Source organism: Felis catus, chromosome C2 (genome assembly GCF_018350175.1).
Source record: "Felis catus isolate Fca126 chromosome C2, F.catus_Fca126_mat1.0, whole genome shotgun sequence".
Taxonomy (NCBI): Eukaryota; Metazoa; Chordata; class Mammalia; order Carnivora; family Felidae; genus Felis; species Felis catus.
The window spans coordinates 98,294,616-98,312,620 of record NC_058376.1 but is presented as its reverse complement, the minus strand read 5'-3'; the positions used below and the strand labels follow the sequence as shown (position 1 = coordinate 98,312,620).

The 18,005-nt window shown below is 36.5% G+C and overlaps 1 protein-coding gene across 9 annotated transcripts in view; it reads right to left on the bottom strand.

The window, feature by feature from the left end:
• The window catches only part of ZBBX (zinc finger B-box domain containing), a 121,453-nt gene that overhangs the window by 15,075 nt on the left and 88,373 nt on the right, over positions 1-18,005 (bottom strand). For all 9 annotated transcript variants that reach the window (XM_045037305.1, XM_045037309.1, XM_045037306.1 and 6 more), the window contains 4 exons: positions 15,237-15,544; positions 11,748-11,901; positions 10,853-10,969; positions 3,091-3,345 (listed from right to left, as the gene is read on the bottom strand). In XM_045037305.1, the coding sequence (XP_044893240.1) occupies positions 3,091-3,345; positions 10,853-10,969; positions 11,748-11,901; positions 15,237-15,544 (834 nt within the window). The remainder of the gene's footprint in view (positions 1-3,090; positions 3,346-10,852; positions 10,970-11,747; positions 11,902-15,236; positions 15,545-18,005) is intronic.

Here is an 18,005-nt window from a genome sequence, read left to right as displayed (position 1 = left end):
AGCATGAGTGGGGGTGGGGAAGTAAGAGAGGGAGACACAGAACGTGAAGCAGGCTCCAGGCTCTGAGCTGTCAGCACAGAGCCTGATGTGGGGCTTGAATTCATGAACCATGAGATCATGACCTCAGCTGAAGTCAGACACTCAACTGACTGAGCCACCCAAGCGCCCCTCCTTGTACTATTCTTGCATTCTTGAAAATTCTCCATAAGTTTATAATACATCAAAGTAAAAATTTACAAAAAGAAATCAAAGAATACCTTTAGAAAGCTAATGTATTAAATCAGTCAATAAAGAATGGATTATAACTATAGCTGAAAATTAAAATCCCAACATAGAAGACAAGCTGAAGGTAAAGTAGTAAATGCAAAGGAAAATAAAATTGGTTAAAAGAGTTGACGAAAATGTAAGTAAATACATTGTACAAAGAAGATCCAACACAGACAAAATAGGTTCGTCAGCAGATAATCCCATATGGAACAGAAAAGCAATTCAAATATACAACAGCAGAAAATATCTCTGAAAATAAGGAGCAATTTTTCTACAGATAGAAAGAGAGCCCACTGCTTTAAGAAATGCTGAATTATTGATATTGGAACACATTCCTGGTCCCGTTATTGAATTTCAAAGATTAAGAAAAAATTCTTCAAACATCCATTCAGGAAAGAAGCCTGTCACATGCAAGAGAGAGAGTGAGGAAAAAAATAAAGGTGACCTCAAACTACTTCATAACAGAATTCAGACACAGATAACAATGAATCAGCATGTACAAGGTTTACAAGAAAAATGCCCCAACTATATTACCTTCAGTCAATTTGCCGTTTAAATATAAAGGAAGCACTCATTCTCAAACATGAAAGAACCTGAATAATAGAGCTACAATTAAATTCAACCAAACAAAAATAAATGGAAAAACTGTGCTAAGTACTAACTTGCATCAAAATGAAGCACAGAAGACAGTGGAGAAATGTCTACTAAATGCAGAGGGAAAAAAAGTGTGATCCACTAGATTAATCTAGCTAATTTGCCATTCAGCCATAAAGATGAAACAAATTCTCAAGAATGTCACAATCGAATCTTCTGGAGCTAAATCAAAATAAAAGGCTCAAGGGGTGCCTGGGTGGCTCAGTCGGTTAAGTGTCCAACTTCGGCTTAGGTCATGATCTCACAGTTCATGGGTTTGAACCTCCAGTTGGGCTCTATGCTGACAGAGCGGAGCCTGAAGCCTGCTTCAGATTCTGTGTCTCCCTCTCTCTCTGCCCCTCCCCTGCTCATGCTCGCTCTCTCTCTTTCTCTCTCTCTCTCCCTGAAAAATAAAATAAAACATTAAAAAATATATTTAAAATAAAGGCTCAAAAATGGAAAGCCAAAATAAAAACACTGGTGCTGATCATCTAATCTTTATGAATTTTCACTAAGAAAAAGGAAATAAAAGGAAACCTTAAAAAAATGAAAAATTGTAACTATAATAGCAATATATTCAATAGTATTTATAATCACACGTGGCTAAAAAACACAACAAATAAGTCCTCATCCATATTATAGGGATTTCATCATTATTGTATAAAACTAAATCATAGATAATTATAAATGGTCTTGATTGCTTACTATTCCTTTTTTACCTTTTTCTTAATTTTTAAAGGGATATTTACACAAAAGTACAAGACAGACTATATAAAGTTGCCAATATCCCACTGTTGCTTGTCTACAAAAAGCAATTTCATATAGTTCAACTTAATGTTTTTGTGATGAAAAAGTACCTGAAATCTATAATTTCCATTAGTTTCATTTCTATTTATCTTTTGTTTAATTGAGTAAATATGTAACCATTTAAAAATACGTAGAGCCTACATTTATTTTTTATAAAATGACTACTGTCTTTCCTTCAATCTATTCATCCTTCTAACTATGTATTTTTATATGTATACTCATGACATAAGCAGATGTTTAAAATATTAATATTTGCTCATCAAATAAGATGGTTGTTTTCATATTAGGGATTTCATATTAAGGATTAAGGATTAAGATGTTGTGAGGATTTTGGCTTCCCTTTTAGTATTTTTTGGTATTTCTTGAATTTTTCAAAGCCAAGATATGTTCTTTTTATGCAAATAGAAAAGTTTTTATTCTGAGGTGAACAGAGGAGGATATCACTAAAAACCAACCAACCAACCAAACAAACAAACACAAAACCAAAAAGCAAGCACATGTGGAAGTTTCTGGCCTGCTTCTTGGATGTGCGGCAGGAACAACTGCATGAACAACTTCCTGATGAAAAGAGGACTGATTCCCCTGGGGTCTGTTACTGAACCAGACCCTTGTATGTTCACGAATATGGTTATGATTTGCTAGACTACAATCACTGAGATTTTAGGAAAGGGAATGCAGAAGTCTAATTTCTCCTCAAACTGGTATGCCAATCAGCAGCACTGGCATCAAATGGGTACTGGTCAGATGTGCAGAATCCTGGGCCCCACCCCAGAATCTGCATTTCAGTGCATTGGCACTGAAGCTTGCCAAATACTGCTTTAAAAGATCTAACAGCTCAATCCTCCAACAAGGGTGTTGGGCAGTAGCTTTAATAAAGCTACAGAGATTAGCCACTCAGCAGGTTTGTAGAAAGAAGAAAAAAATATATATTTCGTCCACATGAAGTTCCTTATGCCACATTTTTTTTTAAACAGAGACAGAGCACGAGCAGAGGAGGGGCAGAGAGAGAGGGAGACACAGAATTTGAAGCAGGCTCCAGGCTCTGAGCTGTCAGCACAGAGCTCAACGCAGGGCTTGAACTCATGAACCACAAAATTGACCTGAGCCGAAGTTGGACACGTAACCAACTGAGCCACCCAGGAGCCCCTCCTTATTCCATTTTAACTGTGTATTATGTAGGCTAAGGGAGCCATCTCTGGTGTGGGCATCCACCCATTTGGGAACATTCTCAGGGAGATGTCAGGGGATATCCAAGGAAACAAATACAAAGGTTAACAGTTATATGAGGGAAAAAGGGAAAGCCTTGTTTTCTTGGAGGATGTTATAAAGAATCAAGCAGAAGGCAGAGTTAACATTGTCTACAGTAAGAAAAAATAGCATTACCTGCAAGATTTCCCAGCATATTTAATTCTTTTTCCAAATTGTCTAAGGTTTGCTGATCAGCAGTGTCATCTAAGAAAGGCTCAGTGTGGTCAGTAATATCAATGTATTCAATTTCTGAAATTTCAGAAGCAGCTCTAGATAACGATCGAACAGCTGCACTTCTTGATCGAGGATGGGAGAAGAGGCAACCGGAGCTTTTTTTCACAGAGTTGGAAAGGGGTATATGTGCTGTTGAAGGTCTCTGTGATATCTCCCCTAAAATGAAAAATAAAAAAAAATTTTAATCAACTGTTTTAAAATTTCTGAATGAATGCTTAAAGATACAAAATACCATCCCTTTGAACCTAGAGCAGTTAATGCCAAGTTACTTTCCCTACATCATAAAGAACACTTTGGGGTTATTTTGCTCTTTTTTTTCTTACACTCAGAAAAAGACAAGTTAATTTTAATATTAACTGAAGCAAAACTTCTGTGAACCAAGTCAATTCCAGAACAATTCAACATCCAATTTTATAATCTACCCGATAGCCATCCAAACTGTGCCATTTCTTTTTTTCTTTTTTTAAATATATGCCCTGTTTCTTAAATTCCAGGATTATACCAAACTCTGCCTTTTAAGAGAAAAAAAAAAACCATAGAATAGACATGGTACACTTCCTAGTGAACCTAGTGAGTTTTATTTGATGGTGCTTAACATTCTTCTACTAAAACAAATATGGACACAAAATATTAGTATGAAAACACTTTTAGAAAAATATGGGCTTTAAAGAAATTGAGATCATATTTCTTATTTTCCTAAATATGAGTTCACTCTCTGTTGCTTTATAGGGCAATTAGTAGAAAAGTTCCAGAAACATAGATCTACCTCAGGTAATTACTTTGTTCCACTAAGGCAGTCACAACTTTGTCCTGACCTATTTCAAAGGCTGATTTAGTTGGTTTCTTCAACATGTGTGTTTCTTTCATAGTAAGAAAAAAATACTTTTAAATCTTACACTAATATAAATTAATTATAGATAGATAATATAGATATAGAGATATCTATAGATACATATATCTATAGATATCTATACATATAGATAGATACATACAGATATATATAAATATAGATATAAATAGATATAAATATAAATAGCATATATATATATATAGGTACATATCTATATCTATGTATAGATACATAGATGTAGATAGATATAGATATCTTTTGGTACTGCTCACAAGATTCTTTAATGAAGTCCAAGGGAATATTCAAAGTACAAATTTAGAAACTCATAGTGCAGGTATATTTTTATATGTAATGAATCACTATTTAGATTTAAATAAATATATTTATGTTAAATACAAATAATTTATAAGATAACCTTGTATTCCCTTAATACAAATTGGTTTTGGGTAAAAATTGGGTTCTTTAAAGAAGTGCTATTATCATTATCATGAAAATCATGATTTGACTGAACATATGCCATTATAACATTACGTCCACTCGAGTCAAAGGAAAATGTAAGATTCAGAAGAGTAACTACAGGTAGTTGCCATGTATTAAACATTTACTGACTACTGAGTTTGTCTTTTTCTTAAACTTAAAAATCTACTTGGAATGTAGCTAGTACCCTAAGAAGCATCCTAATGCAGTATGCAATTACATAAGCAATTAAAACTGACTAAGGTAAGTCCCAAAGGGCACCAATTCTAATGAACATTTCAGAAATCAATTTTGAAAACATTTTTTGTTGGAATGAAATTATGCATAAATTAAAATAAGATTCTGACCTTTTTGTGTCTATGCACACAGAGACAATTCTGAAGAAAATGTATTGACAAAAGTGTGTTTATGTTTTAAGACAAATAAATGGAAATATCCCTGTGGATTACTTTAATGACTAGAATTTGGAAATAATTTCCTCTATTACCTATAATCCATAAAAGTACATAATACATCAAGTACACAAATACATAACAATACATAATACAAAAAAAAAAAAGCAAACTTGCCATTCCTATATAAGAAAGCAGTAGTAAGAACGGCAATCGTGGAAGCACAGGCCAATGAGCATAAAGTAATTCAACTGTACGCACTGAAACTTCTACATCTATGGAGAAACTCCACCTTCCTATCTATATTGTGCTGTGTCCCAGTCAAGTAAAATTCAGAGGAGTGAAGAATTCTGATTAAAATAAAACAAATAGGGTTGCCTGGGTAGCTCAGTTGTTTAAGCATCCAACTTCAGCTCAGGTCATGATCTCACGGGTTTGTGAGTTGGAGCTCTCTGTGAGGCTCTATGCTGACAACTCAGAGCCTGGAGCCTGCTTCAGATTCTGTGTCTCGTCTCCCTCTCTCTGCCCCTCCCTCACTTGCACTGTGTGTGTGTGTGTGTGTGTGTGTGTGTGTGTGTGTGTGTGTGTCTCAAAAATAAATAAACATTAAAAATTAAATAAAATAAATGGAAGATGTTACGAGGAAGAACTGGACTTCTGCCAGCACAGGTAAATGTGAGTTGAAAAAATTTAACATAACGTAGATGCCCTTCAGAAAATTCAGAAGAACACAAACATTTGCCAAACTCTTGTAACAACATCTGGTTGCCACAGTATTAGAAGTTAATTGATGCCAACTGAGAAAAAAAAAAGTACACTGGGAGTGGGTCAGATTTATGCTTATGCTTAGCACGCAGCAAACAGACAATTTTTTCCTATGGGAAATATGTTTAAAGTGTAATTTAAAGTACTGAAACACAGTGACAGAGGAAGCTTCAATCTGATCCTTAATTTTATTTCTTTTTTGTTGTTGTTTATTTAGGTGAGTACATCATTCTTTCTACAAGCTTATTAACATACAAGCTTATTAATGTTATTGCCAGGGTTAAGATTTGAAACACTGTTAAGACTGGCACTAACGATGGGGTGACCAGGAGGTTCAGTCACTTAAGCGTCCAACTCTTGGTTTCAACTCAGGTAATGATTTCACACTTTGTGAGGTCAACCCCTGCGTCAGGCTCCGCACTGACAGCGCAGAGCCTGCTTGGGATTCTCCCTCTCCCTCTCTCTTTGCCCCTCCCTCACTTGCTCTCTCTGTGTGTCTCTCTCTCAAAATAAACAAATAAACTTAAAAAGAAAAAAGACTGGCACCAATGAAAAATGCCATGATTGAAAGGATCATTCCATGATTTCTTTTAAAGTCTAGTTTGTAGATTACACACATCAGAAATTCCTTTTTGAAGCAACTTGTGCCATTACCGGCAGTGTAATCTTAGGAAACTAGAAATTACCACTGACCACAGTTATACTCTAAAAATAACTAGAGAAATTGTCCTTGGTACTAGCGAAAGAATGTATATGCTGTATGATCACTAATGAGACCAGGCCAAATATTGGAAAGATAAAAGAGAAGGATGCTTTGTGCTCTGTCAAAGGGCATAAGAATGCTGACACGGGTATGAAAGCATGCATCACTCACTGAAAAGTATTTAACCAATAATTGTCATTGTTATTCTAAATTAAAACATTAGAACTGGATGAAACATAAGTAGAGCAACACGATTTCTGTATAGTGTTTCAATTACAAATAACATCTAGGCAAAGAGCTACTATTTTATTCCCGAATAAAGTGTGCAAAACATCATTGTCTTTTGATATTCTTGTTCCACTGTGTAAATTACTAAGAATTTATACATAAAATACAAAAATGTATTTTCTACGAGTTCTCACACCTATACGTACATTTTATTTAGCAGCATGGGTTAATAGAAAGAAGGCTAAAGTGGGAAGCACTTGTCTAATCTCACTCAATTAGAAATCACCTTGTGACCTGAGATATGCAGATGCATATTTCACCTGAAAATTTAGGAGTTGGACAGAATGATGTCCTAAATCCCCTCTAACTCCGAGAACCTATGAATTAATACCTAATCTAATTAAATTACAAAATCTTTTGTCAAATCCTAAAACTGCCAGGCACTGTGTCAGGATCAGAGGACTTAAAATTGAAGGAGACACTGCTCCTACCCTCCAGTTGTACTCCAGACTAACACATAGTCCTGCTATGCTGCTTCGTTCATGCAGACACACTTCCTGAGTGCTGACAAAATGCCAGGCTGTGTTCTATCGCTGAGGATACACCAATGAAAAGGACAGGGTAGGTCCTTGCTTTCTTTCCAACCAAACAGGATGAGCAGAAAATTAACAAGTAAAATGATTTCACCTAGTAATAGGTTCTATGAGAAGGACAAAAGAAGGCAAAGGTGATTGGGGGTCTCAAGAGACTAGGTAAAGGGGGGGGTTCAGAAGGCCTCTCTAAGGAGGCAGCGTCTGGGCTGAGATAGAAAAATGAGAAAGAATCAGTCATATGAAAAGGGGGTGAAGTTGGAGAAAGAGGCTGCGGACCATCCCAGGTTAGATGGGAGAGCAAATTCCGGAGCTAACAAGCAAGAGAGAGCGTGGCCTGTGTGAGAACAAAAAGAGAGCCAGCGTAGCTGCATTGTGGGAGAAGACGTGGTTAGGGGAGACAGGCAGGACCAACTCAGTGCTGCTGTGTGATGTCTGGTAAGAAACAATTTTGTCCTGCTGTCTATGAAACTATAAGATGCTTTTAAGCAGGAGATTAACAAGATGCAATTTATGATGTAAGTTTACAGAAAATGTGATCAGCTCCCTCTAAACTATAAACAATTTTATGACTACAAACAATTCACCCACTGACTATAAACAGTAGAATTTGATGGAAATTAATTATGGAAACTTGTTTTCAGGAAAGGCAAAAAGTTAAACTGAGAGACAAATGAGGGATGATGGACAACTGGCTTGGGCTCATCTTGGGCAACAGCGGTAGAAGCGGTTAGATTCAGGATCAGTATTAGAGCTGAAATCAGCAGGCTCTAGGGATGAAGAGACTGTGGTGGGCAGACGGAGGCAAGATGGCTCCTGACCTGGACACTTCCTGATGCTTATATGGTTGTGCGGAGACAAGAAGATGGGGTGGGGGAGGAGGAGGTCTGGGCAGGGGCAGGCGATGATCGGTGGGCTTGCTGCTAAACACCGCTGTATTTCACAGCTATCAGAGTTTTACGTTCACAAACTTAAAAATCTTACAGAAGAATTCCTTTATACGTTGGCATCAGTTTAGAAAATATGATTTTGGTAACTCATAGCATAGCCAAGAAATTTTTAGTTTTATTTCAGCCTACTGCTTCTGTTCAGAAAGTCATTTCCCTCTGCCCCTAACTGGTAAATCTTATTCATTTTTTAAGATTCAGCTGAAATGTCACCTAGTCCCTAACCCTTTGGTGATCTACCCTTTTCAATGGCAAAGCAATTACTTTACCATCTCTATTCCTAAAAGGCTGCACATGTACTACCTCTATCATAACTGATCACATATGCTATTATTAATCGCCGGTTGGTCTACAAAAGTATGTTACCCGCAGTCCTTTTATAAGATGTGTACTTTATATGCGGTCATTTATGTGTTTACATTTCTGTATAGCAGTTTCCCTCAGTATGGTTTTTGGACTGTGTACATCAGCATAACATGGAATTGTTGATAAAATATGTGCAAATTCCTAGGCCTTATCTCAGCTTTAATAAATCAGAATCTTAAGAATGAGGTCGAGGGGCCCCTGGGTGGCCCAGTCGGTTAGGTGTCCGACTTTGGCTCAAGTCATGCTCTGTCTCATGGTTCGTGGGTTCAAGCTCCGTATCTGGCTCTGTGCTGACAGAGCCTGGAGCCTGCTTTGGATTCTGTGTCTTCCTCTCTCTCTGCCCCTCCTCATATTGTGCTCTGTTTCTCAAAAATAAATGTTAAAAGAATTTAAAAAAAAAGAATGAGGTCAAGAAATCCATATTATAAGAGGTTTCCCAGGTGATCATGTTCAAGCTAACATTTGAGAACCTCTGCACTAGACTCTAAGCTCTTGGACTGCAGGGACCAGGGTATATTTTGTATCACCAGTATCTGGCAGTGTCTGGCCTAAAGTAAGTACTCCTGCAAATGTTTTTGATAGTAAATTATTGATTTCAACAGATTACTCCAAATCGATACTTAAAGGCATTTGGCGGGGCGCCTGGGTGGCGCAGTCGGTTAAGCGTCCGACTTCAGCCAGGTCACAATCTCACGGTCCGTGAGTTCGAGCCCCGCGTCAGGCTGATGGCTCAGAGCCTGGAGCCTGTTTCTGATTCTGTGTCTCCCTCTCTCTCTGCCCCTCCCCTGTTCATGCTCTGTCTCTCTCTGTCCCAAAAATAAATAAACGTTGAAAAAAAAATTAAAAAAAAAAAAGGCATTTGGCTACTTATTTACAAAGATTTGTCTTGGTAACAAATTCCTCATAGCATGCATGTGAATTTGTTAAAATAGTTCCTTTGACTGCCTCAGAAAGAAGCAACTAGAATTTTTGAAGCTGCTCAAGGCTTTGATGTGAGAATAGGTACCTAATTACAGAGCTAGAAAAAACATTTATCATAAATGGACGGTTTTTCCAAAAAAAAAAAAAAAAAAAAAAAAACAAACCCAAAAACAACTTTTAAATCTGACAGTTTCTCAACATAAGTGCATATGAAAAGGATCTAAGCTAGCCAAGGAGTTTTAGTCATAGGATTTAGGGCAAGAGAGGCATATCGATTTTGCATTTTTGGACAAATCACGTGTAATTAAATTTCTGGCTCGAAGATGGCCTCAAACGAAGGTAAATAACCCATTTTGTTCCTCCCAAACCTGTGAGCCCCCAAAAATGAGGAAACATGACTCATGCAACTCTTTTCCCTCGGGGCCCGGCTTCATGCCAACATACTCAACACATGTCTATAGAAAGTGTCTTAATTCATCAGTCATCGACAGCAACTGCACATGACATTCAGCCTAAGGCAAACTTATTGCAGCAGGTATTACTGGATGCCAATAATGAGCTAATAAAACTACTGATTTTAATGATGTCAAAATTCTCTGCATACACGCCCTAGGAAAATATTACCATGAGACTCAACACGTCAAAAGCGTTATCCTATAGACAATCTTGCAGTTATTTTGGTTAGAGAATGGAGTTGAACTGAAATCAAGATTCCAGGGTTAACACATTCAGAGCTAGGTTTAGAACACAGGATCATACTATGGAGGTTTAGAACATCCGATCATACTATGATGGATGGCTGCGTCCGATCATAGTATGAACTAAGTGGGGTGCCTGCGTGGCTCAGACAGTTAAGCATCCGACTCTTGGTTTTGGCTCAGGTCATGATCTCATGACTCACGAGTTCAAGCCCCACACCAGGCTCTGCACAACCTGTGAAAAGCCTACTTGGAATTATGTCTCCCTCGCTCTCTGTACCATCCCTGCTTGTGCTCTGTCTCTCTGTCTCAAAAAGAAATACATGTTTAAAAATAACAAGAATATGAACCAAGTGAATGATATGCAAAATCTAGTATAAATACAGTTTCCTGAGAGTGTAACAAAACCAAGTAGGTATTTTACAAGGATTGCTCAAAATACACAACATACCCTGAGCTACACTTAAAAAAAATATTATTCACTAATACATTGTTACAAAAATAACTAAAGTTAACTCATGTCTCTGAGAAGAATCAGGACCACTCTTGGTTCTTTGGTTTTGGAGACAAAATGTAAGACAGCCACTTAAAATGAATAAGTTTACATTATGAGACTGCAAAGACGAATTTTCAGGTACCTAGTAAAGTGCTGAGACAAACTAAAAAAAACAAAAACAAAAACAGTGAGTCATCAATATGGCGCTGTGGCCTTCAGGCTGTCCTTACCCCTCTTTCGCTGTGTTCTGCTTGTGGACAGGTTCTGGGCAGTCTGCACAACACCCAAGACAACTGCGTGATCAGCCGAGGCACTTATGCTGTGGCCTGGCATCCACTCTCGGTCTCCTGATATGGGAAAATGGTAAACTAATTTCAATATTGAAAAGGAGGAAAATTCATGTTATTGCTTTATTTTATTTATTGTCTTCCTGGATAATATTTAGCTAAGCAAGGACCATTCATAACAGTGAGGTATATATTATAAGAGACAGAATCTCATAATGATACAATAAACAACATTAGATTTGCATAGCTTAACAAAAAGAAGCAAACTCTAAATTGCAAACATATTAGACACATACACGCGCACATACACACACACATGCACGTTTGAATAGAAACAAGTATTTTTTCAAGTATGTAATAAGATAAAGTATAATAGTTTCTACATGAATAAATACATTTGAATTTTTAGGAAACCTAAGAATATTGGTAACTTTCAGAAGGAAACTACAGATATGTCTCAGAAATCTCACAGATCCTGAGATTTGGAGATTTGCTTTTAAGACGGTATTTAGGAATCATCATACAATACTTAACAGTTAATGAAGTGATTCAAAGAATTTCTCTTTCACTATTTAGTAAGGGCTACATTCTAAATTCTAAAAATAATCTTTCCTCAACCTCATTATAGTTATGTCCTCTCACATTCTGATAATGGCCTCAAACACAAATATGCAGCAACTCACACAGGGTTAATAATTTCAACTGGAGAAGAAAATGACTTTATTCACTGAACAGAATTACCCAGTATTTCCCAAAGTGAGGATGAACTGTTTTAAAAAAAGTGTCATAAAACCGTTAGGTTGGTCCACAGGCCATCTGATTTCATGTCTGAATTTACCTGCAGTTGTAATCCTAGTACTGGAATAGCTGCATTCTAAGCTATGAGAAGGAAGTAAGTTGAGTCTCTCATTTTTATCAAAAACAAAGAATCTTTCAAGTCCTTGATATTGTTCAGTTATAGGCTTACTTCTGAGGGCTATTTCTCGTAACAACTAGGAAACAAAATATTCAATAAAATTAAGTTTGCTTTATCTCATCAACACAAAGCAGCACATTCATTCATTGAGCACCTATTTCATTCTTGGCACAGATTCCATCCCCATCAAATTTAGGGTCTAGTAGTGAAGACATAGACAATAACACAACATTTATATATAGTAAAAGTTGTGAAAAACATCTAAACCACGACATAGTAATTATCTGAAAGTTCCATTGATCCAAGGAAGACAGAAGTTCACAAAACAAAATAAAGGGTTTTTTTCTCCTTTCTTATATTTTCTTCCCTTAGTGTCCTCATGTATAAGTTACTCTGGAAAACAGAATGTCCCCTATATGCTGTGCTTTTGCATTAGTATCTTTGCCTGTACAGAAACTAATTTCAAAGATGAAAGCAGAATACTGAGGAAATAAATCTGGTCATAGACAAAATCTAAGTTAAGAAAATACTTATTGTGAAGCAGATATGCATGTAGGAAACTGAGGTAAGAGCGAGCGAAGTAACTTGAGAAGTTTATACAACTAGAAATTAGCAGAATTAGGTTCTGGCTGAATTGAAGCCTGGGATTATTCCCCCACCCTATGAATTCATTTTATGACATGCTTTCATTCTAGGAAAGAATATTAATGGGACTAAAACATACATGAGTCTAGTTAAGAAACAGATTAGAGATTCAGAAGTGAGACTCTAGATGGGCTTAAAATATAATCAGAGTGCTCTCAGTATTTAACAACTCCCTAAAGGATCTAATTAATGCCCAAGCACAGCCTGTTTGAAGGGAGTAAACAACACAAAATGTATTATAACGTTATCCAAATTTATAAGTCGTATAAATGACAAAATATTACAAAACAAAGATAGTGACCGATGAAGCATCTCCTTCAAAGACAAGTCCAAGTTGGCTCTGCTCATGACATCTTCCCTGGCCCTCCCAGACACTGATTACCAGTTTACAGCACCCTTCAGCTTTAGTGCAGCTCTTAATTGGATTAGACAACTGCCACTCTGGAACCGTTTTTTTGAAGCACCAGTTACCAGATAAGAACAAAGAAAGGGGGGTTGCTTGCTTGTTTCCCAAACTCAGAGAGTTAACTACTGGTGGTTTCCAAGCCAGAACCAAGAGCTCCCAACTAGACCTTGTTTTTCCTGGCACCCTATCCTATCCCACTGCTGCTGCCCTACAACTTGGTACTTCATTCCATAGATTCCACCTTTATGAAGGACTCAATATCTGAAAACTGAAGTGCAGATTCAACTATCTTCCACCCAAGTGGAAGTCAAGAAATTCTACTGCTAAAAACTCTTGCTCACTCTTAAGTTTTCGACTCCAGCAAAAAAATTTTAAAGTAGTCTCTTTAAGTAGCTTAAGGAATGGTTTCTACTAGAGCAGGAAGAAAAATTAAAACAGTTCGTGTCTAGTCATCAGGGATGAAAATAAAGTTGATTCTACCACTGTGTATAAGGCACCATTCTCTATGACATGATCATTTACCAGTTTTTTTTTTTTTACCAATGTAGTATAAGGGATAAAAATATGAGTAGTAGCTTTTTAACACTTCAATTTTAATTATGAAATACTTTAAATATCTAGATATGTAATTGAACATGACTTGATCACACCGTTTAATATCAGTAATTTAAAATTTTGCTTTAGCTATCCATACCAAAAAAATTAGTCTTTAGAGTTAATTGTATTATTGCATTGAAGTGGACATACTCTATTCCAATGCATGTTTTTGACTATTATTATGTCTGAGTGTATCCATAAAAAATTACATTTATCTTCAATGTTTCAAAAAATATTGACTTAACTCTAGGTGTCCTTTTATATTTAAATTTTAATCTCATATTTTTGAGATGTATCCATGTAAATAAAAACAGTTCTATTTCATTCATTTTAACTGCTAGATTGCTTTCCATTACACAAATTACCACAGATTACATATCTGTGAGTTTGGACCAAATGCCTTTTATTAGGTTACGGAAGACAAGGTCTCCCCCTGGGGCAAAGATCAGGCAGGCTTGCACCCAGTATACAAGAACTGGGGTCCATATGCTCAGGATTCCTCTCCCATAGCATAGGACACTGCACATGCAGGTGGACATCAGAAAATTAGAGTTCTGTTGCAGAAGTTCACTCTATGATTGTTTTTCCTCATTGTGGGAGGTGGAAGAAACGCTCATCTGTGATGAGGCTTTACTTTTGAGAATCTATTATTGGCTAAATTGTGGGAATGTCTTCTAGAAGGGAATGGATTTCTTTTGGCAGACATATGAGGGCATCAATAGACACGGATTAAAATTAATGTTAATTTGTTGACTTGGGGCTTCTAAGTAAGAAATGTATACTTAAACTGTAAACCTACACTCAAAGAAAGCCCAAGATTTCCGTTTTTCAGGGAAGATATTTCTGGACCTGGCCCAGATCCTCTGCAGAAATCAGTTGCTCTTCATCTTGTTGCATCTGTGAGTACATCTCCCAGGGTAGTCCTTCAGTGACTGAGGAGACTTCTAGGGATTACAAGTTTTTGCAAAGATATCAGCCCAGTTTTGCGCTTCGGCAGGGAAGAAGGGCCCATCACAAAGTGGGCACAAAAATCCAATCCCCCCAGCAGAAGTGGCAGCAGCTCAACATTCCTTCTTCTATGTTGTTGATCCCCCCACTTCAGTTTAGGCACCGCAGAGATTCATTTCAAATGACTTTGAAGGGTTGTTCAAATATCTGACTTGCCTAATTTCCAAAAAATGTATTAGGTAATCATGATTACCTAAGATTTTTAATATATAGAACAGAAATTCAAATACAGTTTCAAAACTTGGCAATAATGCAACAATGAGCTACTTTACTTTTCCTCTAAGATGAAATACAAACTAAACCCATATATCTTTATTAGCCATGTTTTTGAAGGAATTGCCTTTAAAACCTTATACTTACATTAAGCTACAAAAACTGGTTCTATCTACATATCTGCATTTAATTCATTTAAACCCGGGACTATACAGTAAAAAGCTAGAAAGGATTTCTTGCACTAAATTATTCATAATAATAAATTTCATTTAGAAAAGTAACAGCTCTCTTACTATGGTGCATGAGGTGGGCCTTAGAGTGTTATTTGTCATAGAAAACCCATTTGTTATCATGGCATTTACCATATTAGAATTTGTCCTGTAAGTAATTAGCATTCTTTCCCATATGAGTCATTCTTCAACTATCTCATGATAATATAAGGTAGCACATTGTAACTTCAATAGGTAGTAATGTTTAAGAATGTATTGTCTTATGACATTTCTTACAGCATTTTTAATATAATAAACATAGTAGAGACTTACCAGTGGTGACTCTGTAGTTTTAGAATCTTCAGGGTTTGGCCTCTCATGCAGATTACTAAATTCCAAGGATTCTTTGATGTCCTGAGATAATTGCTCCTTAATGGAAGGTTTTTCTAAACCTATACTTGGCAAAGAATCCTTGCTCTCAAGTGATATGCAGGAATCATCAGACTTTTGATAACTTTCCATATCTATAGTTTTCTCCTTGAAATTTCTTTCAAAAAAGCTGCTTTCCCCTAACTTTTCAGTGGCAGGAGAATAAACATCAGGATCCACAATGGTGTCAAATTTTGTATCTGAAGTTACTGCTGTTGAAAACAATTATTTACGAAGTTAAATACATTGATTAAACTGTCAATAAATGAAAACTTCTATGGTGTAAACTCTTATCAATAAGCACTATTTTGTCAACATCTCTTTACTGACATATCAGTGTTAAAATACTTTTACTAGGGGCGCCTGGGTGGCGCAGTCGGTTAAGCGTCCGACTTCAGCCAGGTCACGATCTCGCGGTCCGTGAGTTCGAGCCCCGCGTCAGGCTCTGGGCTGATGGCTCAGAGCCTGGAGCCTGTTTCCGATTCTGTGTCTCCCTCTCTCTCTGCCCCTCCCCCGTTCATGCTCTGTCTCTCTCTGTCCCAAAAATAAATAAACGTTAAAAAAAATTTAAAAAAATACTTTTACTCTGCTTATGTTCATGAATGATAATCATAATTTACTGATACATTCAAACCTTGATGAGCTAGACTAATGGAAGGAGGCATGATTTTATTTTGTAATGAAATTTTGAAATTGATGCACATTTTTATTTCAGCCTGTGGCTCAATTCCCACTTTCCTACATCCTCTCTCGGCCAAGTTTTACAATAGCAATTTATGAAAAATAATACAGAGAGAACCTTATTTCCGCATTTTGCTTCTCTTCCTTAGAACGGTTAGTGATAAGGTGAGGGCAAAGGGAAATGTGCCAGATGCAAGAGCAGTACCAGTTAGGGGACAAAAAAACCTTTAAGCTGGGACACCTGCCTCTGGAAAGCTACAAAATGAGCAAGATTACATTAGTCACCACCTCATTATGTCTGCTTTAAGTAAACGACTTGGTTTAGAGCACTGGTTTTCAACCTGGGCGCACAATGGAAGCATCTGAAGGTACTCTTTAAAATTGTCAACGTATGGACCTGACCCCAACCAATTAAATCAGACACTGGGAGCGGCACTGTTTCTGTCTCCCCCCATCCCAACCCCACCCTGCCAAATTCTTCAGGTGATCATAATGTGCAGCCAGGACTGTGAAACACTGGTCTAAATTTTATAAAAAATAAAAATTATTTAATAGTTTTTATATCATACTGCATTCATTTTAAATAAAAATATGTATATCATTATCCAGATTGAATATAGCTTCATCTGATTGTCCCTATACTCTTTCCAATATAAATATCTTATCTCTATAAATAGATGGTATAAAATAGTAAAGGCTATGACTAAAATACTCTCCAGTGATGTAAATTCTGCCTCGCTGCTCAAAGGACTTACTCGTTGCAATCAAATGTTTGTATAGCTGGGCAATTACACATAGTATTTAGAACTTCCATTTCCAACAACTATCACTTCTTAAATCACACAATTACTACAAGTAAGGCAGTTACTTATACAACACAGAAATACTTTTACAAGAAAAATTTTATAAAGGCTCTTCAATTTAATGAAACTTGCACAATAATGCTGTATTTTCCTTGAAAGCTTGAATAGAAATTAGTTGATTTTATGGTACAAAGAGATGCCATTTTCTTTTTTTCTTTTTTTTTAATTTTTTTTAACGTTTATTTATTTTTGAGACAGAGAGAGACAGAGCATGAACGGGGGAGGGTCAGAGAGAGGGAGACACAGAATCTGAAACAGGCTCTAGGCTCTGAGCTGTCAGCACAGAGCCCGACGTGGGGCTCGAACTCACGGACCGCGAGATCTTGACCTGAGCCGAAGTCGGCCACCCAACCGACTGAGCCACCCAGGTGCTCCAAGAGATGCCATTTTCTATATGTAAATGTCTACAACTAACCTCTGTAATATTTTTGCAAGATTGCATAATTCCACTACTGCTGAAGAGGTAACAAAGCAGCCTTTTTATTAATCTTTAAAATCTGATGCAAAAAATAGAGGTGTGATTTAATTTAGTCTATTCAATGGAAGTCCCATTAAGTCATAAAAACTAGACATCTTGGTTCAACATTTGAAAATTAATCTAATCTGTTACATCAACAGGCTAAAGAATAAAAATCACAAGATCATATCAATAGATCCAAACCAGAAATAAAAGGGAACTTCCTCAACTTGATAAAGACTATCTATAAAAAAGCCCTATAGTTAACATCATACTTAATGATGATAAACTAGATGCTTTAACCCTAAGATCAGGAACAAGTCAAGGATATCCCCTCATACAACTCCTTTCCAAAATCCTTCTAGAAGTTCTAGCTAATGCAATAAAACAAGGAAATAAGTATACGGATTGGGAAGCAAGAAAAAAATCTAATTTCATTCACAGATGACATGATTGTTTATGTACAGAATCTGAACAAATCCACAAAAAAACTTCTGGAACTAATAAGTGATTATTTCAAGGTTGCAGGATACAAGGTCAAGATACAACAATCACTTTCCTATATACCAACATGAATAAGTGGAATTTGAAATTAACAACACAATACCATTAGCACACAAATATGAAATACTTAAAAGAATGAACTTAACAAAATATGTAAGATCTATATGA